The sequence below is a fragment of the Lonchura striata genome, chromosome 1 (assembly GCF_046129695.1).
Source record: "Lonchura striata isolate bLonStr1 chromosome 1, bLonStr1.mat, whole genome shotgun sequence".
Lineage (NCBI taxonomy): Eukaryota > Metazoa > Chordata > Aves > Passeriformes > Estrildidae > Lonchura > Lonchura striata.
The window spans coordinates 154,775,976-154,803,730 of record NC_134603.1 but is presented as its reverse complement, the minus strand read 5'-3'; the positions used below and the strand labels follow the sequence as shown (position 1 = coordinate 154,803,730).

Here is a 27,755-nt window from a genome sequence, read left to right as displayed (position 1 = left end):
GCCCAGAACTGACACGAGGATTTAGATGTGGCCTCACCATGCCCAGCACACGGGACAGTCACTGCTCTGGTCCTCCTGCTGGCACAAGATGTGACCTCACTCACAGCCCTGTTTTTTATTTCCCCCTCTCCCTGCAGGTTATAACTGAGTAGCCCTTATGACCAACATGAGCTGGAGCTTCCTCACCCGCCTGCTAGAAGAGATTCACAATCACTCCACCTTCGTGGGGAAGGTCTGGCTCACCGTGCTCATCGTCTTCCGCATCGTCCTGACGGCGGTGGGGGGCGAGTCCATCTACTCCGATGAGCAGAGCAAGTTCACCTGCAACACCAAGCAGCCGGGCTGCGACAACGTCTGCTACGATGCCTTCGCGCCGCTGTCGCACGTCCGGTTCTGGGTCTTCCAGATCATCGTCATCTCCACGCCCTCCGTCATGTACCTGGGCTACGCCATCCACAGGATCGCCCGCTCGGCCGAGGAGGAGAAGAAGTTCAAGGGGTTCAAGAAGAAGAAGCAGTTTGCCCTGAACTGGCAGGCCGTGCGCAACATGGAGGACGCCATGGAGGCCGACGAGGAGGAGCCCATGATCTCCGACGACGCGGCCGAGCACGAGAAGGCCAAGGCCAAGCCCAAGTGCAAGGAGCAGCAGAAGCACGACGGGAGGAGGCGCATCCAGCAGGAGGGACTGATGAAAATCTACGTCTTCCAGCTCCTCACCCGGGCTTCCTTTGAGGTTTGCTTTTTGATAGGGCAGTATTTGCTCTACGGTTTCGAGGTGGAAGCTTATTACGTCTGCAACAGGGTCCCTTGTCCCCACACCGTGGACTGCTTTGTGTCCCGGCCCACGGAGAAGACCATCTTCCTCCTGGTGATGTACGTGGTGAGCTGCCTGTGCCTGCTGCTGAACATGTGCGAGATGTTCCACCTGGGATTCGGCACCATCCGCGACGCCATCCGCAACCGGAAAATCAACAGCTTCCGGCAGCCCCCCTACAACTACGCCTACCCCAAGAACATCTCCTGCCCTCCCGAGTACAACCTGGTCGTCAAATCCGAGAAGTCCACCAAGATTCCCAACAGCCTGATGGCCCACGAGCAGAACTTGGCCAACGTGGCTCAGGAGCAGCAGTGCACCAGCCCCGACGAGAACCTGCCGGCGGATCTGTCCACGCTGCACAAGCACCTGCGGGTGGCCCAGGAGCAGCTGGACATCGCCTTCCAGAGCTACAGCAGCACCCAGGCCAACACGCAGCCCTCCCGGACCAGCAGCCCCGCCTCGGGGGGCACCGTGGTGGAGCAGAACAGGGCCAACACCGCCCAGGAGAAACAAGGTGCTAAACCCAAAGCCTCCCTGGAGAAAGGCAGCTCCAGCAGCAAAGATGGGAAGACGTCTGTGTGGATATAACTCTGTCAGGAAGGCGAGAGGGTGGCGTGAGCGGGGTTTTTATTTCGGTTTGTTTCTGGTTTTCGGTGTTATCTCGCGTTTGTTTCGCAGGGCACGGGTTTTGTGTGGAAGTCAAGAGAGCAACAGGAGTTTCGGAACAATTTAGTGCTGTCTTCCACTGTGCTAACAAGAGACATTTTTTCCGTTTCTGACGTGTTCTCCAGCTGGGAAGCTCCCAGTGAGTAACAGCAAACCCCCCAGACCTCCCAGCCCCTGGGTCAGTGCCGGAGCTCCCAGCAGAGACTGGACAATGAGCTGTGCTGGGAAGAGGAGCTGCTGGTGGCTCAGGAGGGAAGTGAGGCTGACAGGGATCAGCACCCTCCTGCTTGGCAAGGCTTGAGTGCTGCAGGCCAGGCAGTGTTTAATTACTAAACACCCTTAATCAAGTTAATTTCTGATCCTTTGGTGAGAAAACTGCTGACATATTGCAGGGACCTTGGAGGCAGGCTCACAGCTGATGGCAGATGCCAATGAAGGCCTCGTTGGATGCTGTGAGCCAGAGCTGGCACCCAAATCAGGTCTGGGGCAGGAACACAGCGACTGCCTCACACAGGGAGACCTAAAACTGGTTTCATCTTTTCTTCCTCTGCATCAAAGCAAAAAGCAAATCTGCTCCAAACCCTCTGGAGCAGGAGCGAGCAGTGACATTGCATCCTACTGGTGCCTGTGTAGCACTTGCTACAGATGTGATGGGATTTATTGCAGTTGCAGAGTTTTAAACAAACTGCTGCTTCACATCATCAGAAAGTGCCTTTATGCAACCAGGAAAACAAAAGTGTAAAGGGTTGAGGCTCCTTTACTTGCTGAATTTTAGAAGATTGGTGTCGGCAAATTGTTTTTCTGTTTAATTGAGGAAAAGCGCTGTTGGCAAATTTGTTTTTCTGATTAATCAAACCCTTATAAATAGTGGCAGGTGGCAGATCTATGCATAGTGTGTCTCTGGTGTGTGTGTGTCCATGTGTGTGTGAACATAGACATAGAGAGCTAGGTGTAAATGTAATATCAACCCTCTGCTCCTTCTACAGCCTTCCACCTCCCCTGAGAAGACCCAGCTGCTCCAGGGCTGGGGCTGATCTCATCCTGGGGCTTTTAACCTCCAGCCCCACCTGGGGAACTGGGAGGGTTTCCACAATTGCTGGGGGGGCTTTGCAGGAGGTCTGGCTTCAGTGGGGACAGGACCAGGATAACAGCAGGAAGTTTTTCCTGAGTTTATGAGGAAATTTTTTTCAGCTGGGCTTGACTTTAGGGTGGTTTTCATGCACTTACAGTATTTTGGATACATGTTAAAACCAAGCTGCTGAGTTCCAAAGCTCATACTATTCTTTGTCAGAGGGTGGTTTTCATCAAGATAGGCAGATAGGTTTTTCATCCAGATAGGCAGAGTCTTCAAGATCAAACCAATTGCAAAAGAAGTAAATTCTTCCTGAGCACTGCACTGTCCCTATGCCAAGCTGTTCCCTCAGGCTATGCCAGGATTTCTTATCCATGGGATAAGACTTCTCGCTGGACATCACTCCCATGTCCTTGAGATCAGTCCCTAACAGCCCTGAGGATGCCTGTTCCCCAAGTGTCCAGCCCTTTGGCCATTTTTGGAAACAGGCAGAGAATTTGGATATGCCCTTCATCTCCTGGGAACTTTGGCCAAGCTGTGTGATGCATTAGAGAGCAGTCCTGGAAGCAAAAAAAAAAAAAAAAAGCAGAATTAAAGGGAAAGCAGAGAAACATCCTATGAGGTATCCAGCAGCAAATATTCAGCTTTGTGCCTTTGTGTAGCTGTCTGGGGAGTGCTTCCAGGCCTGCTCCTGGTCCTGCTGAAGGCATTGGTAAAATGCCTGGAATGCTGTTTGCTCTTGCAGCTTGAGACCTTTCCCCCACAAAGGGGTAACTGGATCCAGGAGGATCAGCACAGCAGCAGTCAGCAGTGCCATCCATCCATCATCCATCCATCCATCCATCCATCCATCCATCCATCCATCCATCCATCATCCATCCATCCATCTATCCCTCATCCATCCATCCATCCATCCATCATCCATCCATCCATCATCCATCCATCCATCCATCCATCCATCCATCCATCCATCATCCATCCATCCATCCATCATCCATCATCCATCCATCCATCCATCATCCATCCATCCATCCATCATCCATCCATCCATCCATCATCCATCCATCCATCATCCATCCATCCATCATCCATCCATCCATCCATCCATCCATCCATCCATCATCCATCCATCCATCCATCCATCCATCCATCCATCCATCATCCATCCATCCATCCATCCATCCATCATCCATCCATCCATCCATCATCCATCCATCATCCATCATCCATCATCCACCCATCATCCATCCATCCATCCATCATCCATCATCCATCCATCCATCTATCCCTCAGCCATCCATCCATCCATCCATCCATCCATCCATCCATCCATCCATCATCCATCCATCCATCCATCCATCCATCAATCCATCATTCATCCATCCATCATCCATCCATCCATCATCAATCCATCATCCATCCATCCATCCCCTTCTTCTGGGAGTTTTGTAGGAAAGGCTCAGAAGGGTCACACCACGGTGGTGGGGAGACAAACATATCCAACTGCTCTGTTTGTCCTTGTCCCTTGTGTGGGAATGTGCTCTCTGCTGGCTGGGGATGTGCTGGGCACAGCAGGAGAGGCTGGATGCTGAAACCTGGGAAAAAAAAACCTGGTTTCAGGGCTGCTGAAACCTGGAAAAAATGCCTGCAGGGCCACAGCCCAGGCTGCTGGGGAGGAGAGAGAGGTGATCCTGGGTACAAATTTCTTCCCTGGTTGCTGCAGCTGTGCAGAGCGCATCCTCTACATCAGTGGGACTTCTTTATTCCCAGCCCTGTGTCCCATGGGAAACTGTGTGTATTTAAAGTCATGATCCCAAGGGAGGGATGGAAATTCTGAGGATAACTATGGCTGGATGCTGCCTGGGTTCTTCTGATTCCTTTTCCATGAGCAACAATACCCAAGCCCCAGATAAACTTGTGCTTCCCACAGGATGCTGGAAGGCACCGCCCCGTGCGGCAGTTGGGATTTTGGGTTCCTCCTGCCCCTACCAGCGACACCTCCCTCAGCACCACTCATGGCCTGAGCCCTTCCTGGTGACTCAGATCTGCCCCTCAGCTCCTGCTGACCTGCAGATCCCCACTGTGAGTCACCACACCAGGGACAGGAATGTGACTCCCTTGCTCTTGCTCCAGGAAAAAAACTTGGCTAACGCCTCGCTGTGGGAACAGCAGATTTTAAGCTAAAACCCCCCAAACCTGGTCACGGAGAGCTGATGAATTCCTTAAACACAGTCCATACAGCAGGGCTGTGCCAGCAATGCCCCAGCAGTGCCCACAGGAGAAGATTCCAGCTTCAGAGCAGCAGGGTGGGAAAAGACCATGGATCTTCTTGCCAATTTGCCACCATTAAATGACTCCCTAAAGGGTGACATGAACCCCCTCTCTGCAACCCCACGGAGACATGGAGAAGTCTCATGCCTTTAACCTCTGCATATTTTGGCTCTTTGGAGACTGTTTTCCCCCTCAAATCTGCTTTAAGCCGAACACCTCCAATCCCACCAACCTTTCTGCAAGGGCTGCTTTTCTAGTGTGGTTTTCCCGGGTGTCTTTGGACCCACAGAGGCCACCTCACATCTTCCCAGCAGTGTGGCAGTGCTGCTCCTCATGTCACCTTCACTCCCTTCTCCTCTTCCTGTACTCTGCTCCCCCCCAAAACCCCACTGCTCCCCTCTCCAGATGTGTGGTTGTACAGTCAGAATCTTCCTGCCGTCCTTCAAAACCCCTTTTTATTGTCACACAGTGAGCCAGGGGGGCTCTGAGTGACCCTTGGGTCCTGCAGAGGGTTTGGAGCCTGTCCCCAGCTGGTGTCACCCTCACATCTCATACGCCCACGCTGTTTTCCGCAGGGTGAGTCAATAACTGCAATATTGATGGGTACCAGAGCCAGGGCAGACTCTTGGAGGATCAATAACCCCTCGTCAGGCAGGGACACGGGGTGACCACTCCCAGCCCTGCTCACCCCTCAGGCCTGGTGTACTTCCCTGCATAGCATCCCTTCCCAGTGGGAGCTGATCCTGCTTTCCCACGTTTTCCAAGAGTTTTGTCAGGGAATCAAGAACAGGGGTGTATTCCCAGCTGGTGTCAGGGGTGCCTGGGAGGGATGCAAAGTTGCCTGTGAGGTCCCAGCCAACCTGGAGTACACTGCTGATCCTCTGAGCCTGGAGAGGAGGGATCCCAGTTCTCCCAGATCCCATCTGGGCTACACACAGCCCTAGGAACAGAAAAGATTATTACTATTATTATGATTATTGCTATATATACTGATTTGCTCGCTTCCCCCCTTCCTCCTCCACTCTGTGACCTCTTTAGGATGTTGGGTTTCTCCACTGAGTCACTGACACAAAGGTGACCAAATGCAATGATGACTCTGCAGGAATGACTCCTTTCCGGGCAGGAGCAACAGTCCCTTCTTTTATCCTGTCAGTGGGGACAGGAAAAGGATACAGCAGCAAAATATTCACAGCCACAAGCAAAATCCCCACCACAATTGTTCCTAGCTCAACCAGCAGCTCGAGGAAATTCATTTAGAGGGCGAAGCATCAGCCACGGAAGAAATGCCAATGGTATAATTAATGCTTTGCTTTTATTTTTGTCTTTTCTCCAGATAGCAGTTTTGTCCACACACAAGACAGGTTTAGCTTTGTGGCTGAACTAATCATAAACGTTGACTCTCTCTCTTTAAACTTGGTCAGATAAAGTGCCCACACTTATATTTCTCTTCTTACCATTCAGGGCCTGGAATATCCCACAAAAGACAGATTACCTTCATGCTTGCATTGCATTCCACTGGGAAATACTTGAACTAAACTCAAGGCCATAACCAGTTTGTGCTGTTACAAAGTGGCTGGGATTGGTGGGGTGTTTTTTGGGGGTTTTTTGGGGTTTTGGTTTTTTTCTTTTGGCTGTTTTTTTTTTTTAATGTACTAACTGTATTTGTACTAGAAATTTTTTGGAGTATGAGGTCGAATCTGTAAGTATTTTCCAGTGTAAATGTTACATCTGGGCTGTAGTTAGAATATGAAACACTGGTCAAAAGTGAAAGGGACATCAGTCCAACTCAATGTGGCTATTCCACACCATTACTAATAATACAGAATAAAACTTACATTTTGTTACAGTACATAAAGCGTGTGGTGCTTGCTTGAGAAGGGCTCTGAGTGATGGGAAGAAGTCCTTCTCCATCTGTGATTTGCTTGGTTTAGCCACGTAGGAGCTCTGTTTTCCCTGATATGGCTACAAATCATCACAAAATAGTTTAGCCTTAAGGAGCGTTTGACCTTGGCGTTGTTTGGGTTGCGTTGTCTCCCTGATGAATCACTGCAGATCCCTCAGGCATGGAGCTCAAACTGCTGAGGGAAGCCTGGGCTTTCAGAAGCAAGAAAACTTTGGGGAAATCTGGGAGAAATTGATGATTCAGGCTGAGGAAATGAGGGGAAAGCACTTTGTGAGAGAGCCTGGCTTTCCAAGCACCTCAGTGCGTGCTGCTCCCATTAAATCACAGACACTGTTTACTCACAGCCCCTCTCCAAATGTCCTCAGGGAAAAAAATCTGGACTCAAACATGCATTTTTTTTCTGTTTCTCTGGAAGTTGAGCTAAGTTGACAACTTTGGCAGGACACAGGCCGTGGTCCCACCAAGAGACAGGGAAGAGCCAAGGCTGGGTTGGATGTGGCTGGAGGCAGCCTGGGCTGGCGGGAGATGTTCCTGTTCTGGGGGTTGATCCTGACTCATAGAAGGAAGAAAGGCAAAAGCAGCCCCCATCCAGCAGTATTTTGGGAACAGGCAGAATAATTACAACCCCTCCCATTCTTTGGAAAGCCAGGCTGAAATTGCCGGTGACTCCAGTTCTCTCTGGGATCACAACACCCATGGCTGCAGAAAATTCCAGCCACAGCATCCCACTGGCTCCCAATCCCTCCTCCCAGGCTGCTGGAATGCAAGCCCCTCAGGGCACAGGCCCAGAGGGAAATCCAGGCACAGGGATTGAACTGAAACCCCTGGAGAAACTGAGATTTATGAAGCCACAAAGTGAAATAGAAATATAGATTTAGAATATAGATTTTAGCTTTTAGTAGAAACTTATACTAAGTGCCTTGATCTAAAAAGCTGCAGCAGAGAGCAGAGGCCTTTTTGCTCGTAGGCACAATTCTGGTATTTCCATAAAGTTACCTTGGCCCAAACAAAATGTAAGCTTAGCTCTTACTTACTCAAAATCCCACTCAATTATTACTATTTCACTACTACTACTATACCAAAAATAACAATATATCCTCTTCAAAAGATCTTGAAAGAATATAAAATAAAGGCTTTAGTACAACCCAAACACAACCTATTCCTTTTTCCTCTCACCTAGAGTAAAACACCCATCACAAAGCCACACCAGGGAAATGCAGGAACAGCTGTCCCTCCCTCTCAGTCCCTCCAGCAGGAATCACAGAGCCCTTAAGGTTGGAAAAGCCCTCTGAGTGCATGAGTCCAGCACCACAACCAGCAAACCCTGTCCCCAGCTGCCACATCCACACAGTTTTTAGACATTTCCAGGCATGGTGATCCCACCACTTCCCTGGGCAGCCTGTTCAATGCCTGGCCACTCTTGCAGTGAGGAAATTTTCCCTAATATCCAATGTAAACCTCATCAGTGCAACTGATATCCAATTTTCCCTAATACCCAATGTAAACCTCAGTGCAACTTCAGGCTGTTTCCCCTGTATTTAGGAGAAATATAGGAGAAAATCCTGCTGCCCACCCTCCTTTCAGAACAGCCTTTTGGATGCACAAACTCACTCCCTCCAAGCTCAGCTTCCACTTTGCTCTATTCCTGCATCCTGCCTGTTGTACTTGCAATTCTCCCTGTCATCACTGACTTTGCATTGTCCAGGCCTGCCACAATCCCTGTTTTCCTCTCCAAGGCTGTGGGATATTGTCCCAGAAGTGCTGCTATGGTTTACCACAGCCTCGTGTCCCAGCTGCCTGTGGCTGACCTCTCAGAATATTTAATGCACAGGGAGGAATAATTGCAGCTCACGTGGGTTTGTGGATGAGGAGTTGTGCTTAAAACCCCGAGAAAAAGAGTTTATTATGGCAGCATTACCCTGCAGGCTGGCTGCAGAGGTTATCCCTGGTGAGGATGAGTTATTGACAATTAAATGTCAAGGATGAGCCCTCACAAGTGAGAGCCTCAGGCTGTCCAGGGTTCTGTGCAGTGGGAGAGCAGAGAGTGGAAAGTTGATGGAGCAGGAGGCTGCTGGCAGCTTGTGCAACCACCCAGGGGATGCTGAGGGACAGGGAGGGAATCTTTGTCCTTTGTCACCACCTTCTGAGCTGTGGGAAGGGAGCCTGAGACACCCTGACACATCCCACTGGGTGAGAGGTGCACACCGAGGAGGGAATTCGTGTCCTGTCACCCTGTGCCACCAGCTCTCCTTCCAAAAACACCCCTAGGTGGGGTTTGATCCATCAGGGGCAATATCAGAATCTCAGAATGGTTTGGGTTGAAAAAGAACTTAAAGCACATCTTGTTCCAACCCTCTGCCGCAAGCAGAGACACCTCACTGGAATTCCCCATGTTCCACTAGAAATTAAAGTATGGAAGCTCTGGAAAGTGTGTTGTCCCCTCCACCAGGCTTCAGGACCCCCATTTTTAGTGAACAGACACACACTGAGGGCTGGCACAAACCAGTGACACCATGGATTGTCTCAAACCACTCCCTGAGCTGATTTAATGCACTAAAGTGGCAGAGTTGGAGTTTCTGACACTGAAATATTTCTATATGACTTCACTGGCTGCATAACTCCATGAGAAAAGCAAAGCCAGAGGGGAGGGAATAAAAGCAGTAGGAAGTGGTAAAACAAATAAAGATTTGAACTGGCTGATTGTTTTCCATTTTCACTTTATTCCCTGTGCTGCCCTTTCAATTAGCTCTGTGGGGTTTGATACAAGACACCTGTGGTGGTTGGGAATGCAGGGAGATGGCAAAGGGCTGCTTGTGGGATGGCCACTGACAATTTCCACAGCTTGGTGGGTGATGCAGGGCTGTGGAACAGGTAAAAAACCCACAAAGCTGGATCCAGATGTGCCTGCAGGGTGCCTGCTGGACTCTGGAGTTCCAGCCCAGCTGCGCTTCCAGATTTGTGACTTTCCCCCCTTCTCCTTCAAAAAGCAAACCCAGCTCCTGCTCTGGGCGCATCCCCACTTCCAGGGAGAGAAAAGAACCACCCTGGGCATCATCTCTCTGCTCCTCCAGCTGCCCCAGAGCCGGGTGGGTTTCCCCAGCCCCGTTTTGGACACGCAGCTGGTGCCAGCGGGTGGTCAGAGCACATCCGTGTGCCAAGGTCACCTCCAGTCACCTCTGCCCACATCTTTATTTCTGCAGCTGCAGGGCCAGCCCCCAATTCCAGTGGGGTGAACACCCCCCGTGTCTCAGCGCTGCCGGGAGGGGTTTGTGTGATAAGGTTATCACTGCGGGGCACAAGGGGAGAGCTGCATTAACTCCCAGCCCTGCCCAGGGCCAGCTGCATCAACTCCAGCTCCTTGGAGATGAGCCTCCCTCCCAAAAACCCCTCGGGGTTTTGGGATCGGTGGGTTTGGGCTGGTGCTGGAGGTTTTAGCGGGGTGATTCGGGGCCAGGCGAGTGCTCCTGCCCGGGGAGCTGCTGGTGCTGGAGAAGGGGGATCGCGGGCTGACTGTGGGGTGAATTCCAGCCGCAGCCACACCCGGGGCTGTCCGGGCACTCCAGGAACCACTTCCCCCAGCGCCAGGGAACATTCCAGGGGGAGGGAAACAGCGCTTAACCCTTTAACACAGGGATCCTCCATCCCTGAAAATATTCCAGGTCAGTTTGGGCTCCGGCTCTGAGCAGCCTGATGGATTGAACACGCCCCTGCTCCTTGAAGGGTGTTGGATTTAATGACCTTTAAAACCAAATCCATGATTCCATGGCTTTATTTTAGCAGGAATTCCCACTGCCAAACGTTACCATTTACTGGTACCACTGACCGCTTCTCCAAGGCTGTTAAAAGAGGATGGAGGGCAGCTGTGGAAACAAAACAGTGGAAAACGAGGAACCTTTGGAGTCTCTTTTCCACCCTGACAGCCAAAATGCACCTGGAGGGGGAGGATGGCTCTGTGCCCTCGCTGTTTGCAGCCCCCAGTGGGCTTTAGGGGCAGGAATGGAGGTGCTGCAGTGCCATGCTCTAATTGCTGTGGCCGGACTCGATGGCCCCGCTCCTTTCCAGCCTGGCGGATTCTCCAATTAAATGGGGCGAGCTGGGTTGGGCAGCCCCCACAAGCAAACCGCGGGGAGACGTGGGAGCGCTGCGGGCTGTCCCCTCGCTCGCTCCATGGCCGGGTTCCCAAACTCCCCAAATCCCCAAACACCAAATCCATTTGGGAATTTGGGGGTTCCCGAATTCCCGCTCCGGGATCGCGGGGAGCGCCCAGCGCCCCTCAGCGCCGGGGGCGTGGCCGCGAGGGCGGGGGCGTGGCCAGGGCAGCACCACAGACCAATGGGAGGCGTGGTCTAGCCAAAAGGGGCGTGGCAACGACAGCCCCACAGGCCAATGAAGGGGCGTGGTCTAGCCAAAGGGGGCGTGGTCACGACAGCACCACAGACCAATGGGAGGCGTGGTCTAGCCAAAGGGGGCGTGGCCACGACAGCAACACAGGCCAATGGAGGGGCGTGGTCTAGCCAAAGGGGGCGTGGTCACGACAGCAACACATGCTAATGGAGAAGCGTGGTCTAGCTAAAAGGGGGCGTGGCCTGCCTAAGGGGGCGGTCCCGCCTTGTCGCCCTCCCGGCGGACACACACAAGATGGCGGCGGCAGCGGCGGGCGGCGGCGGCGCCGGGTGGATTCTTTGAGGGCGCCGCCATGTTGGTGAGGGCGATAACGGCGCCCGGGCTGCGGCGGTGGTGCCGGGGCCGGCGGAGTGCGGCCGCCGCCTGTTTCCCGCTGGGCCGGGCGCTGCTGGGCGTGCGGGGCGCCGAGGCCGGCGCGTTCCTGCAGGGGCTGCTCACCAATGACGTCACGCGGCTGCTGGCGGAGGGCGACGCCCCCCGCGCGCTCTACGCGCACGCGCTGAACGCGCAGGGCCGCTGCCTGTATGACGTCATCCTGTACAGGTGAGACCAAGCGGCGCCGCCGGAGGGGGGGATGGAGGGAGCTGGGACAGACCATTGCGGGTGGCCGGGGGGGGTGGCTCCTGTCACCGCCGTGTGACATTTCCGGCTTAAATTTCTTAATTATATGTGCAAAAATAAAATAAAAAGCGATTCCTCCGTGTGTGTGTGTGTGCTGCAATCTGGGGATTGTTAGGAATGGGATGCTTGACTCAGCCAATGTATCAAGCAGCAATTCCATTTATGAATTAATATGGTATTTATTATTAATTATTAATTAATAACGTATGAGCACAGACAGCGCTGGGTAAAGTGGTGGGGGTTTTCTTCTCTGACTGCACGCTGGTTGTTGGGCTTGCTGGTATTTGTTGATCATATTAATGCATATTCATAATCTTTTTCTAGTTTCTAGGTGAGCTTTTGACAGTTTCTATTCCTACCTTTAACATCACAATTCTATACTTTAGGACCGTAAATCCATGATGGTGATGTCTGGTTCCTTACCAATTTCTATATTGTGTACATCCCAGGATGTGTGTGCAGGTGCTGGGTCCAGCCTCTATTTTCTGGGATTTTTAATCTATGGTAGTGGTGTCCAGCTTTGCTTTTCAAAATTATTTATCAACAATCTTGATATCCATTTTCCTTATTTTCTTAGGACCATTAATCTATGGTAGTGATGTCCAGCTTCCCCTTTCAAAGTCACTAATCAGCAATCTTCATGTCCACCTTCCTTCTCCAGGAGCTTGAGATAGGGTCACTTCCCTTTCTGTTTAAATCCTTTATAAAATCTAAAGCTACAGTTTAAAATCCTTAGTGCTAAGCAACATTCTAATTCAAATACTCTTATTACAAAACAGATTAAGACTTATAATTGTTATTTGCAAACAAAAGATTGGTTCAAAAGCCTTCTTCCATGCTTGGTTGTTTATTAGAACTCATCTTTATAGCTGTCCCATGGGGGTGTTCTACACATTTCATAACCACAGCTGCATAGGTTGCCTTTATTTATTTACCTGCCACGAAGCACAGCTTTGGATTTCACAAAATCAGCAGCAGAGAAGCATGGTGGCCTCAATGTCTCCACATGTGGATGTTGGCTCTGCCAGGCTGGCAGAGCTGGGGGTGTCTACCTGGACAGGAGGAGGCTGCAGGGGGAGCTCAGAGCCCCTGCCAGCAGCATGGATGGGGCACTGGGAAGGAATTTTTCCCTGGGAGGTGCTGGCACAGGTTCCCAGAGCAGCTGTGGCTGCCCCTGGCAGTGCCCAAGGCCAGGCTGGACAGGGCTTGGAGTAGCCTGGGATGGTGGAAGGTGTCCTTGCCATAGCAGGGGTGGCACTGGATGGGCTTTAAGGTCCCTCCCAACCCAAATCCCTCCTGGGGACAGCTGAACAAAGCTTCTCCCCAGCTGAAATCCCCTTCACTGTTGGTCAGGATAGAGAATTCCACATGGAATTCCAGCTGTTTCTGCCCCCGGGAGAAGTGAGGGTGGTTTTTGCTAGGGAAGCCACAGCAGGTGGCTGAAGCACTTCAGGTGTTTCACTGTGGGGATGTGGGTGCTGACACTGCTGAGGCAGGATGGGAATGAAGAGACTCTGTTCAGAAGGCTGCTGAGAGTAAAACTCGGATTTTATTCAAAATCCATCGCTCTTTATACAGAGCTTTGTGCAGACAAACTCCATTGGTCCTGGAGTGAAAACAACCACACCATTAGTGCAGAGTGCTTGATGCACAGTGATAGAACCTAACTATAAACAATGTGAACGACACGGAGATAAACCTCTTATTTACATTATTTTCCAATAGGTTCCCAGGCTTCTGCCTGGTTAGAAACTCTCTGTTTCTCTCTGTGACTGAATCTGAGACTGACAGCTGCTGCTCCCTCTGTGCCATCCAGAAATCTGCACAGAAATTTCTGGATTTCTGTGCAAATCCAGAAATCCCTGTGTGGATTTCTAGATTTGCACCAGCATCCAAATAAAAATCCACCTTTGGCTCCTGCTGCTGTGGGTGTTTGTTTTCCTGACCTTGAGGGTGTGATTTTTGTGATTTTTTTTTTGTTGTTGTTTGTTTGGTTTTTCAGGCTCCACAGGAGCACAGCAGAGGAGCCTCACATCCTGCTGGAGTGTGACAGCAGCGTTCTGGACTCCATCCAGAAACACCTGAAACTCTACAAGATCCGCAGGAAAGTCACCATCACCCCCTGCCCCGACCTCTCCCTGTGGGCTGTCCTACCTGGGGATGCCAGCTCCCTCCCAAAATGTGCAGACCAGGCTCTGCTCCTCACCCCTGACCCCAGGACAGAAGTCATGGGCTGGAGACTGATTGCAAAGAAAGGAGCAAATCTGTCAGAGATTATCCCTGGGAGCCAAGTTGGAGACATCCAGGATTACCACAGGCACAGGTATAAACAAGGTAAAGCCAAGCCCTGTTGTGCACTATGGGTTTTGGGAGTCCACATATTGATTTAAGGCAGTAATAAGTTATAATTATCATTATCAAGTCTTAATGCATTCAATTTGTTAAGTAATACATGTATTAATTGCTATTTTGAGTGTTAAAGTGTGCTGGTGGTTATAATTCTGTCTGGTAGCAATGTTTGGGTATCATTTTCTGTTACTCAGATTATGGGGATTGGTCAGGAATTCTAAAAGAAAGCCAAGATTATTCATTTTCTTAGAGAGGAGCATCTATGGTTTGAGTAATTTGGATTGTTTTGGGATGACACACAGCCCAGGGGTTTGGTTGTTGCTGAAGAAGGAAAAGGAAACACCCAGACTTGGCTTTCTAAAAATTTTGTGGCTGGATTTGCTGAGTTAACTCTGAGGCCAAGGAGTCTGGACAGGGATCTCAGTCCTGGGACCCCCAGTGCCTTTGATTTTAGTGTCTCCACGGTGATAAAAGATTAAATTAATTAGGAAGGATGGGAAGGAGGGAAGGATGATGGTCATGTGCTGAAACTGAGATCCCTTTGGGTTGGAAAATCAATCTGAGAATAAGCCAAACAATTCAGAGCACAGATCTAATGAGGAGCAGCGTTTACCTTGATGCCTCAGGTTTCAGCTTTTATATTTTCAGATTCTGTGCTGCTTTGGTGTGTGGGTCTGGGCTTCATATATCAGGGCATGGTGAGCTCTCTGCACAGAGCAGGGAGACAAAACAATTCCTGCTCCAGCTGGGCACCAAGGACAAATGATCCAAACCTCAGCCCAGGAGCACAAACAGCGTGGGCTGGAGAGAGAAAAACAAGCAGGATGGGACTGCCTGGGCTGGAGCTGGAATGGGACAATGAACTCCAGGGTGCCAATGGAGCAGAACTGATAAAAATGAGAGACCCCGGGAGCGCTCGTGCATTTTGTTGTGGCAGCAGCTCCCTGGCCACAGAGAGCAGGCACAGACTTTCCCAGGAATGTTCCTGGGGAAGGCTGTGAGAAGATTAGAGGGAAGAATGAGAAACAATTCTTATCTCCACTTCAACCTGCTGTTGTGCACACGTGGAGTGTGCCATGGAGATTTGTGATTCCTTAATTGGACACTGGATGGTGTTTGGGTCGATTGGTCAAAGCTGTATCGGGCTGCCTGCAAGGGTTGCTGAGTTTCTTAATGAAACTCGGCATAATATAGTATAATATATAGTGTAGTAGTATGAAACTCAGCATAATATAGCATAATATATAGTGTAGTAGTATGAAACTCAGCATAATATAGTATAATATATAGTGTAGTAGTATGAAACTCAGCATAATATAGTATAATATATAGTGTAGTAGTATGAAACTCAGCATAATATAGCATAATATATAGTATAGTAGTATGAAACTCAGCGTAATACAGTATAATATATAGTAGAGTAGTATAATATAGTATAGGATGATATGATAAAGCAGTTGATCAGCCTTCTGCAATCACAGAGTCAATGCTAATTATTACCCAGCTGGGGCCTGCAGCAACATTTTGGGACCATTTTGGTCCATCTTGGGTGCAGCCCTGGCTGGGCTTTGGTGCTGCCCAAGGTGGATCCATGGAAGCCAAGCAGAACGACACCGCAGTTTGAGAGCCACAGTTTTACCTTTTCCCAAGGCACCGTTCGTCTTATTAAGTAAAGAAGAGGGAGGTGTTGCTACCGTGCTGGTGCAGTGGTGTGGAGGAAGGGTTTTAGAAAGGCCTTGGGAATGGGAAACTGAGGAAAAGATACATTTCTGTATGCCCCATTGTTTCGGGAAAGTCCTGCTTCAGCATTTTTCTGTAACCCCCTTCTCCCCACCCCTGAGCAGTTCCCACTGGAGTTGACCCCTGGGGTGGTTCTGATGTGCCCGGGCTGGACACTGTCTCTATTGTTTAGACCTTATATCTTAATTTTGCTGTATAAAACTGCATCTGGGCAGTAACCCAGGGTCTTTTGTCCCTGCAACCATTCAGGCAATACAATCTCTCTGGACTCTCTTTGTCTCTTTATCCCGAATCTTTGCGGTGTCCGAGGCAATGCCGGTGCTCAGACCGTGCCAACAGCGGAACCACAGCAAATCCCGGTCCCCGGAGGGGACAGCTAGCCAGAGGGGTCCTGGGGGGCCGGGGAGGGATGGGGGACAGCCGTAAGTGACCCCCAAAAGCCACACCCTGCTTTATTCTTTAGCTCAGTCCAGCCTCTGCTCTAGGCCAACCTTCCCAAGGCGCCAACCTGCTGGCTTTGTTCTCCCCCTAGGAATTCCCGAAGGGGTGAAGGATCTCCCCCCTGGCGTCGCCCTCCCTCTGGAATCCAACCTGGCCTTCATGAACGGCATCAGCTTCACCAAGGGCTGCTACATCGGGCAGGAGCTGACGGCCAGGACGCACCACATGGGCGTGATCCGCAAGCGCCTGCTGCCCGTCAGCTTCCCGGAGCCGCTCCCCGCCGCCGGCCTTCCCGAGGGCGCCGAGATCCTCACCGCGGCGGGGAAACGCGCCGGCACCTTCCGCGCCGGAGGAGGAGAGCTGGGCATCGCCCTGCTGAGGCTGGCCCACCTGGGAGAGCCGCTCTGCATCCCCCTGGGAGCGCACAGGGTGAGGCTCCGCGCCGCCACGCCGCAGTGGTGGCCCCAGGCTGCTGCCAAGTAGAGGAGGGAGCGCCTCAGGGAGAGGTTGGGAATGCTGTTCATGGCAGGATGAACAGCGGGAGCCCAAAGCTGTGGTAGATCGCTGGGTTGGATCTGCCGTGGAGAGAGAAATCCAGGGAATCGCAGCTTTTCCACTTTCTTAGGGGTGCTGTGAGCTGTTGGGTTGGACCCTGTTTAGGGGGTGCCCTGTGTTGTTGGATGGATGCTGGATGGATCTCCAGGCTGACACTCACTCTCTCACACTGTGCTCTCCCAAGCGATGGCATCAGGAATTTTCTTGTTCCGTGCACTGATTTTTTCAGTTCAGAATAACCATTCTGTGGTATAACAATTCTGTTGTTCTTTTTTTTTTTTTTTTTTGTTGTTTTGTTTTTGTTTTTTTTTTTGAGTGGAGGTCATGCTGCTCTTATCGGAATGTATTCTCAGGCTGAAGTTTTTTGCTGCAAATTGCTCCTTGCATTGAGCTTCTTAAACTTGCTGATGGGGCTGGCGTTTCTTGCCACCACTGGAATTGTGTTCAGGAAGAGGAACACCTTGTACTTCATGTCAGACTTTGATTTTAGCTCAGATTGTCAGATTTTAACTCATCCCAACTGGGAAAGAAAGGTCTCAAACCTCCTGTCCTGTCTCCTGCTTTGGTGCCAGTGGAGGGAGCAGAGTTCCTCTGACTCCCTTCCCTCAAACCATTTTTTTGGGAGAGGAAAAGGACATTTTCAATGCCACACGTGCTGGCTTGGCCTGGCCTTGCTGAGGGAGGATTTTCACCATGTCCTGGCTCTGCACCTCCACGTTTCCTGTGTTCCTCACACCCTGTCCCTGCTGCCACCTGCAGTTTTGGATGGAGGTTTTCTCCATGGAAAACCTGGGGTTTTCTCCATCCACCACCCCCAGCGTTTTCAGAGCAGCCCAATGCCTTGGCATTTCTTTGCTTCATTTTTTTTGTTTTTCTGGCTGCCAACACTCCTCTGCTTCCCCAATTTTTCTTCTTGCTGCAACACATTCCTCTCTTATTCCAAAGCCAGCCAGCTCCGTGCCTCCTGACCCTGTCAACCTGCAGTGATTTATAGGAACCTTTTTTATTTTTGTATTGTAATCAATCAATTTTACAATGAGAGAGCTGCCCAGGTGAGATCCCATTTTGTCCAAAACAAAAAAAAAAAAGCACCTTTGCATGAATATTTGTAACAAAACCCGTCCAAAATCACATTCTGCCTCCGTTTCAGTGTTACAGTGAAAAGGAATTTGTCTGTAAAAAAAAAAAAATGCTTATATTGATTAAAACTCTATGGTTGCTGTAAAATGATTCTGTGGAATACCTCATTAATTATTACCTCTGATTTAAATGTGACTTACCTGAATGAGAAGATGCCTTTTTTTTTGCTTGGTGTGAAGAATAAAGAAAAATAAATGCATTTTCGGGTTGCTTGCTGACAAGAACCACGCCTTATACTGTTGGTCAGGTGTGGGATTGGTATCAGAGGCTTTCTGCTGGGAAAATAAATTAAATTGGAGACTTCAGAGGCCACAAAGACGAGGCTGTGCTGCCCAGCTCGGCCTGAAGCAGCTTTTCCTCTGCCACCCATTGTGCAGAGGCTGCTCAGAATGGTTTTATTGTCCTGGGGCCTGAACAAACACTGAATAAACTCCTGTTTGGGGAAGCCCTGCATCTTTTCTGCCTTGGACACACATTTCTTTTGTCTTCTACAGTGTTTGAAAGGCTTTTGTTGCTGCCAGCAGCTGCAGGTGACACAGGGTTAGACACGAGAAGGTGCTGGGGTGAAGAGTTGTTTGATGGATTCTGGAAAATAAAGAAAAAATGAGGTAGAAATGGAGGGAAGCAGCCCCAATCCATGTTATCCCTAATTTTTTTTATTCTCCCTCACAGCCTTCTCCACCATTAATGATTTGAGCCAGGTGAATTTGGGGCTGGAGGGTGCAAAATGCAAAATCAAGAGTTGCAAAAAAGCAACTCTTGATTTTGGCTCTCTGAAAGCCGTGGAATTATTAAGGCTGGAAAAGACCTCTTGGATCATCAACTCCAACCATTAACAGCACCTCCAAATCCAGGAGGGAATTTTGAGGAGCACCAACACGGTGCCCAAAGCTCAGATCCCAGCCTCAACCCAAACAGCTGGAAAATGTGGGGCCCTTCCTGCTCCCCCTTTTGTGTTTCCCTCAGGTTCCCCTTCCTCTGCCTCAGTGATGCTTTTGGAGGGAAAAGTGTGGAATGAACACTTGGAATAATCTGAAATCCCAGTGGGGTAAGAGGAGTCACTGGCAGAGATTGCAGAGGGGAATAGATTGCTTTCAGGAAAAAGAAGTTTTCCTCTTTTTTTTCTGCCTTTAATTTAATGTTAAAAAATTTCTAGGAACAGTTCTTGTCTTTCTTTCTCTTTTTTCCAGTCTCAAGATTAGTAATTCCTGACTGATGATGGACTCCACTTCCCAGCAACCCGACTAAATTGCATTTTAACTGTTTTTGTGTCATTTTCTTCAGAAAGATGAAGATGGATCCGTTTGCCATTTCCATTCTCTCTGGACACATTTATTTGTTGAAATTACATTTTTTTTTCTTTTGGTAGGGCTAAAAATAGAGTGATGCGGGGGGATGATCAGGATTTATAATCAGAGGCAAAGAATTGTGGGAAAACCACAACTTTATTATGGAAAAAAAAAAGTTTAGAAAGTGATAAAATGCATTTCTCACCGAGAAATTTGAAAAAGAGAAAAAGGCAAATCAGCTTAGCATGGAAGGAAGCCTTTACTTAAAATAAACTTCATTTTTAATTCTTTTCAGTGCTACTTTCAGTGCAACAGAAGTGCCACGAGCACCAAAACCACATTAATTCCAGTGAATTATTTGAGATGCCAAACCCCCAGAGACTCAAGAGGTGTACAAGCCTTTTACTGTGACAAACCAAGTAATTGTGTATTTATATGCATTAAAGCAATTAAAATTTCCTTACTCGGTTGTGCTTCCTGATCACAGCTTAAATGGTTTTGAAATATTAAAATATAGAGTTTATTACTCTATAAGTATAGTATATATACACACTGTATATATACTAATATAGATATATGATTTTACTATATGTGTATATATTGATATTAATATATTTGAAAGTATATAAATATAGTATATATGCACGAGTATATACTAATATAAATAGCAATGAATATATACTTATATTAAAAAGATATAAATATAGTATATATAAATAATATAGTAGTATAATATATATAGTAACATATAGTATATATAAATGAATATATAAACTTACATATGTATTTTATATCTACTTTTATAATTATTATTTTTTATATATATACACTCACACATATATAGTTTAAATATATATACATATATATATATACTTTTATAATTATATAACCTTTTATATATGTACTTTTACACATATATATTTTGAATATATATACACACATACTTTAATATATACTTTTATAGTTTTATATTTTATAGATATGTATTTTTACACACATACATACACATACTTTTATATATACATTTGTAGTTATATAACTTCATATAAACACTTTTTATAGTAATTTTATATATCTACTTTGTGTACTTTTACACATATATATACTTTAAATTTACATAAATATATATACATGTACTTTTATATATATTTATACTTATATACTTTTATATATGTGCTTTCACATACACACATATATACATATATTTATATATATACTTTTTAATATACATACAGATATAGTTTAAATATAGATACATATATACACACACTTTGATAATACACGTTTATAATTATATAATTTTATATAGATGCACTTTTGCACATATATATACTTTATACATACATACTTATATATATTTATACTTAGATACATTTATACATGTACTTTCACATACACATATATATTTACATCTATATTTACATATACTTTTATTGATATAGATGTTAATAGATATGTACTTATACAGTTTAAATATATATACATGTATACACACATATTTTGATATATACTTAGATACCTTTATAGATATACTTTCACACACATAGACATATATATTTCTCTCTATATATTTATATTTATATATTTTTATACTTTTACACATACATATAAAATACTTCTCTCTATATATTCATATTTATATACTTTTATAGATATACTTTCACACACATACACATATATACTTCTCTATATTTATAGTTATATATTTTTATATATACTTTTACACATACATATAAAATACTTCTCTCTATATATTCATATTTATATACTTTTATAGATATACTTTCACACATGCATATACATACTTCTCTCTATATATTTATATACTTTATTATATATAAAGTGTATCTATACTTTATATAAGTTTATTTTTATATATTTATTTATATACAAACATATTTTTATATATAATATATAAATATATATTTGTATATATTTATGTATAATATTTATGTGTTATATATTTTATATATTTATATATATAATGTATATATATTATATACATACTTATATTATTAATACTTATATTATTAATACTATATACATTTTAATATATTTATGTATTTATATATACTTTATACATACACTATATATAAATATATGTAATTAATGATTATTATAATATCATAATATTTTTACTTATAATATATATAGTTACTTTATTATTATATACTGTAATATACTTATACATAGATATGCTTTTGCTTTTTAACAGCTATATATTGATGTATTTCTCTGGATCACCTGAGCACAGTTAACTGCTGGGGAGGAGAAGGCGCTGTCGCAGCTGGGCAGCGTTTCCTGCCGGAGCGGCGGGGCTGAGCCATCAAACCCCGGCGGGCGGGGAGCTCCCGAGCCCCGGGCACGGGAACTGCAATTCCCAGAGTCCTCCCGCATCCCGGCCCGCCGTGACATCGGCGCTGCACGGCCGGGCCCGCCGGGGCTGCGAGCTCGGCTCCGGCCCTTCCCGCATCCCGCATCCCGCATCCCGCATCCCGCGCCCCGGCACCGCCGGGGGCCGCAGGTGACTCCGGGGACCTCCCCGAGCCCGCCGCTTTCCCGAGGCTTCCCCGCGGCTTTTCCCTTTGTCCGCGGCTCCGGGGGTGGCGGGGACGCTCGGCCACAGCCTGGCAACGGAGCGCGTGTGGCAACCGCGCTGCCAGCGGCTGCAGACTCTCCTTCCCCTCGGCCCGGCTGCTGCGGACACTCCTTCCCTTCCGAGCCTCGGTTCGCTGCTCCCGCCGCTCCTTCCCTTCCGAGCCTCGGTCCGGCTGCTCCGTTCACTCCTTCCCTTCCGAGCCTCGGTTCGCTGCTCCCGCCGCTCCTTCCCTTCCGAGCCTCGGTCCGGCTGCTCCGTTCACTCCTTCCCTTCCGAGCCTCGGTTCGCTGCTCCCGCCGCTCCTTCCCCTCTGCCCGGCTCCGTCCGGCTGCTCCCGCCGCTCCTTCCCCTCTGCCCGGCTCGGTCCGGCTGCTCCCGCCGCTCCTTCCCTTCTCCCGGGCTCGGTCCGGCTGATCCAGCCTCTCCTTCCCTTCTGCCCGGCTCGGTCCGGCTGCTCCCGCCGCTTCTTCCCTTCTGCCCGGCTCGGTCCGGCTCCTCCAGCCTCTCCTTCCCTTCTGCCCGGCTCGGTCCGGCTGCTCCATTCGCTTCTTCCCTTCTGAGCCTCGGTCCGGCTGCTCCCGCCGCTCCTTCCCCTCTGGCTGCTGCCCGGCTCGGTCCGGCTGCTCCAGTCTCTCCTTCCCTTCTGCCCGGCTCGGTCCGGCTGCTCCAGTCTCTCCTTCCCTTCTGCCCTGCTGGGTCCGGCTGCTCCCGCCGCTTCTTCCCTTCTGCCCTGCTGGGTCCGGCTGCTCCATTCGCTCCTTCCCTTCTGCCCTGCTGGGTCCGGCTGCTCCATTCGCTCCTTGCCCGCTGCAGGGAGAGCAGCCGGGGAAGGGCAGGTGGGAAGCGACCGCCGCGCGGGCTGCTCTCGGAGCGAGTTGGCTCCGGATGCGGGATGGGATTTCTGCGCCTCCGGGAGGGATGCTCGGGGTTGTCCGGACGGGACAAGAAGCTTGGGGTGCCCTGAGGAGTAATTTGGGGTGTCGAGAGGGATGCTCAGGCTGCCCAGGGGGATGACTAACTCAGGAAGGGATAGCTTGGAGTGCCTGGAAGGATGCTCGGGCTGCCCGAAGGATAACTGGGGTGTCTGCAGGGGGATAACAAACTCGGGGTGTCCAGAGGGTGATTCAGGGTGTGCGGGGGGGATAACAAACTCGGGGTGACCAGGGAGATGCTTGAGCTGCCCTGAGGATAACTCGGGGTGTCCAGGGGGAATAACAAACTGTGGGTGTCCAGGGGGGATAACAAACTCGGGGTGTTCAGGGGGAACAACAAACTCGGGGTGTCCAGAGGATAATTCAGAGTGTCTGGGTGGGATAATAAACTCAGGCTGCCAAGAGGATAACTTGGGGTGTCCAGGGGGAATAACAAACTCAGGGTGTCCAGAGGGTGGTTTGGGGTGTCCAGGGGGGATTACAAACTCGGGGTGTCCAGAGGACAATTCAGGGTGTCCAGGTGGGATAAGAAACTCGGGGTGTCCAGAGGATAATTCAGGGTGTCTGCAGGGGGATAACAAACTCGGGGTGTCCAGGGAGATGCTCAAGCTGCCCTGGGGATAACTTGGGGTGTCCAGAGGGTGATTCAGGGTGACCAGGGGGGATAACAAACTCGGGGTGTCCAGGGGGAATAACAGACTCAGGGTGTCCAGGTGGGATAAGAAACTCGGGGTGTCCAGAGGATACTTCAGGGTGTCTGAGTGGGATTACAAACTCGGGGTGTCTGGGGGGATGCTCGAGCTGCCCTGAGGATAACTCGGGGTGTCTGGGGGGATGCTGGTGGTTTGAACATCTGTAAAACCAGCCAGGACAGTGATTTCTGTGCTGGAACGTTGGCTGAGGTTGTTGCAGTTTAAAGCAAAGTGTGGTGAGTTCCTTTCCTGATAGTGTCCACTGATTTTTCATTGCTTTCAGGTGGTTCTTTGATACCCGTGCCTGGCAGAACCCAGATTTCTCCAAGTATCTCGTGGTGCTGAGCAGCAGAGTTTCCTAGAAGGAGACTTTAAAAGTCTTTCTCAAAGTGAATAGGAAACTTGGGAATGCTTGCTGTCATCTCTCCCCTGAGAAGTGTAGCAACTTCACAACCAGGTAAATAAAACATTAAAACCTCATCTATTTCTCTTTAGAAACAGTTTAGGTGTTTGAAGGGACATGTTGAATGTGCTTTGTTCCAATCTGTAATCCTGAGGACACCTAATTATTATTTTAATTTCACAAAGTGCAGAGGAAATCAAATGAGAAAAGTGGATTTATATCAAATTTGAATAGTCTGATGAAATTAAGACACAAACTTTTATATAATATTATTGTGTCCTGATCCTTGTGCAGCTGACTAAAAAAGTTCTATTTGTCTGTCCACATGTTACATCAGTTTGTAACTTCAATAAGAGCTGAATAAGTCCTCATTCAGCCATGGATGTTTTCAGTATTTTTGTGTGTTTTAAGATTAATTTGGAAAGAGTTTGATTTAGGGGAGTTTATTCTTTATTGGATAGGTCAGACTGAATTGAGAGAAATATTTTGCAACTCCAGATGAAATTTTATATTCCTGAACAAAAAGGTTTTTACTAGTGCTAACAATCCTGTTTTACAGCACAGGGCATTATCTACAAACCAGGCACTTTTAGTGCCTTTGGATTAATTGACTTTAAAGTGAGTGGAAGTCCAGTAAAATCTTGTTAACTGTTTGTTTAATATTCCCTTGTGTTTCCTGCGACTGCCAGGAGATAATGGAGTGTGACACGTGATAGGAATTGTAAGTGAAGGTGAATTAATCTCTTATATTTTCATGGAGCCTGCATAAAAAATAAAACATGAAACTTCAGAGTAAGGGTTTCAGTCATTTTTGCACATAAAATACTGAGAAATAGTGGGGCTGGAGTGTTTACAGTACTTGTGGCTCTGGACAACAATTATGAATGTGTAGAGCTATAAAATCTGTCATTAAAAACAATATTAGTAACTTATTGAAATAGTTTAAATGAATGGCTGAGCAGGGCTTTGTTTCTAAACTATCTGCTGGCAAATTATATATTTTTTTTGAAATAAAGCAAGAATTTCAGTCAGTGGAGAGGTTATGAATGAGAAGCTTCAATATAAATATTGCAGAAATGTTCTGTGTGTTTGGGTGGGGGTTTTGGTCAGGAAGACGTACCTGACAAAGGTTTCACTGCCTTGTTTCAAGGATAGAATTGAGGAGCTTGTTGGAACATCTTGTCCCAAAAGCTTTCAGAGTACTTGTGGCTTTGGAAAACTGGAGTGTGTAGGGCTTTAAAATCTGTCATTAAAAACAATATTAGTAACTTTTTGAGGAGCTTGTTGGAACCTCTCATCCCCAAAAACTTTCTGCCATGTGGCTTTCTAAAGCAGATAGGCCTAAATATAAATTAAAAAAATAAAAATGGGTGTGCTAAAGAGAAATGTGGTTCTTCAAACTTGACACCTGATTCTGGAACTTGTAATGTGGGAGGAAGTTTTCAGGCCTTCCCCATTACCCCCTGAAATCTGAAATACCCGGGTCATGTTTGAAACCCCCTTTTTATTCACCACTAGTGCATGAAGCAGCTGTTGGTGGCAGCCACAGAGGGTGAGCACAGAAAATCCATTTTTCTGAAGGAAGCTGGAGCACAGGAGCAGCACTCAGAGCTGGTTTTTAGCACCCGTGTAAATTTTAAGCTTCACTTGGGCTCTTGTGTGAGCTGTGAATTCCAAATGCAGCACCTGCAACAGTTTGGGGGGGTTTCCCAGGTTTTCAGGTGGTTCCTGTTTAGAGAGATCAAGGATTTGTGGTTTGGGCTTCAGGATGTGCAATCCACTTGTAAAGCTGCAAATAGAAGGGTTTGATTAGAAAGGTAATGATTAGCCAGATAAATAATGTGTATAGTGAGGGGTGCCTTAACAGAAAAACAGCTGATAAAGAGGTTGAAGTGGTGAGATCACATTTCTGGTAGCAAAATCCAGGTTGGACAACAGATCAGCCAAATCAGATCAGCATGGGGAGCATCAAGCACAGTGGGATGTGGAGTCTTTGCTTCTGTTTCGGTTAGGATTAAATGTGTGAGATGGAATTTCTTATTGGGACTCAGGTGTTTATCAGTTCTCATCTCTGAGTTCTGCAGCCCTTCACTCCAACAAACTAAAAATGGAGCCCCATCTCTCTCTGCAAGGCCTTTTAAGGATCAACTGTCCAATTAAGAAATGACACCTGAATTATTTTTACTTTTAAACCAATAACCAACCACCTGTGCCTGCAATGGGGAATTTTTTATCCAATTACATAAAACCCAAACCCATGGAGAAGAAGGGGAAGAAGGAGCAGCCTCTACCCTGAAACTCCATCTTGCTTTATATATATTACTATATTCTAAAGCCTCAAACTCTGAGTTTCCCAGCCTGTGATATCACACACTTCTATTCAAACTCCACACCCACAATCCCAGTTCTCTCATTCCATTTTGGAAGCTTCTCCACAGCCTCAGGGCAGTGCAGTGTTCTCCTGGGGGTCAGTGCCTGGCAGCACAGAAAGTCCAAAATTCTCAGTATTCAGGGTTCCAACAGTCTGACACCGTCCTCCTTCCTTTGGGACAGGAGCAGCTGCTTTGTCAGGTTTGGAGAATTTATCATAATGTGACTGCTGCACAATTTATCCTGATTTATCTTAATCACGAAAGCTGCACTGAGCTTCCCTCAGTCAAAGCTTTGTGGCAGTGAAAACAAAGCCTTAGGTTTGTGCAGGGCATTGATTCTCTCACCTGGGACATTGGTGTGTCCTGGCACGTGTCACACGTGTGGCCACAGCTGGGCACTCCCTTGTGCTGTCACGGGTCAAAGTGGGTGTGCAGAGAGCACAGGGAAGGGTTTTGGAATCAGAACATTCCACCTGGAGTGCTCGTGGGTACATGGAATTGTTGGAAAAGTCCTCTCAGATCGTCGAGTGCAGCCCTGTCCCCACGTGCCACGTTCAGACTCCTTCTGAGCACTGGTGATTCCACCAGTGATGATGATGATGGTGGATTCCTCCCGTTCCCTGCCATCCTGCTCCAGTGCCTGACTCTGCAGTTTACTCTGCAGTAATGCTTTTTTGGAAAATCAAAATTCTCCCTTGTGGAGAATTTTGGAAGGAATTTGAGACAGGACCTCTGAATTGTTTTTGATATGCAATTTATTTTCTTCCACACAGACAGGAAGAGTGAGCTCAGCTCACATCGTTACAGCATGGCTCAGAAGGTCACAAGACCCTTAGTTACAAGACCTTTTAAGGAGTTATTGACCAATAAAACACTGCCAATAGGATACTTATGTTTTTGATTTAATCTTTAAATATTTCATCTTATGACCCATGCTACAGTATGAATTTTCTTAGCCAATCCTGTTATAATACACAAACTTTCAGTATTGTGTTATAAACTCCTTGTGTAACTACTTTCATTTTTTTCTATATCTTAAACTTTAAAACTCTAGACTTTACTTAGCTTAATGTCTCTCTGCTTTAAACTCTAAATCCACATTCTCACTTCTAGCTCTTAGGTTTGGAAGCCTTTTCCAAAGTCTCAGATCAAATCCTGGGTTTAATTCTAAGCTTTGGCTTACAGCCCCAAAGTTCTGAGAGTTCCTTGCATTTCATGCATTCACACATTTAAATTAAAAACATAAATATCCTTGTTAGCAGTGTTTCATTAGTCAATGACTCCTTTAAAAGTTTGGTAACTAAGAGTCTTGTAACCTTCTAAACAATTCAGTAAACAACCAAACTCACCCTTTCTATCTGTGTAAAAGATAAGAAAAATCAAACCACAACATCAAAAAAAATTCAAATGTCCTGTCTCAAATTCTGTGGGAATTGGAAAAACAGAAACTTCTACAGACACTGAAGGATTTGATTTGTAGCTTTGGAAG

The 27,755-nt window shown here is 47.4% G+C and overlaps 2 protein-coding genes across 3 annotated transcripts in view; both read left to right on the top strand.

The window, feature by feature from the left end:
• GJC2 (gap junction protein gamma 2) overlaps window positions 1-6,681 on the top strand; it is a 38,935-nt gene extending 32,254 nt beyond the window's left edge. For both annotated transcript variants that reach the window (XM_031503760.2, XM_077789894.1), the window contains exon 2: window positions 138-6,681. In XM_031503760.2, the coding sequence (XP_031359620.1) occupies window positions 158-1,405 (1,248 nt within the window). In that variant the 5' untranslated portion in view covers window positions 138-157 and the 3' untranslated portion in view covers window positions 1,406-6,681. The remainder of the gene's footprint in view (window positions 1-137) is intronic.
• Window positions 6,682-11,411: 4,730 nt separating this feature from the next.
• On the top strand, window positions 11,412-18,178 carry IBA57 (iron-sulfur cluster assembly factor IBA57). Its single transcript, XM_021537955.2, has 3 exons — window positions 11,412-11,676; window positions 13,757-14,088; window positions 16,376-18,178. Exons 1-3 carry the CDS (start codon window positions 11,426-11,428, stop codon window positions 16,765-16,767), a joined length of 975 nt encoding a protein of 324 aa, XP_021393630.2. The 5' UTR covers window positions 11,412-11,425; the 3' UTR covers window positions 16,768-18,178.
• Window positions 18,179-27,755: the final 9,577 nt, after the last annotated feature.

Coding starts and splice junctions, on each gene's coding strand:
- IBA57 (XM_021537955.2), top strand. CDS start 11,426: ATGTTGGTGAGGGCGATAACGGCGCCCGGGCTGCGGCGGTGGTGCCGG. Junction 11,677..13,756: donor TATGACGTCATCCTGTACAG/GTGAGACCAAGC, acceptor TTGGTTTTTCAG/GCTCCACAGGAGCACAGCAG. Junction 14,089..16,375: donor CAGGCACAGGTATAAACAAG/GTAAAGCCAAGC, acceptor TTCTCCCCCTAG/GAATTCCCGAAGGGGTGAAG.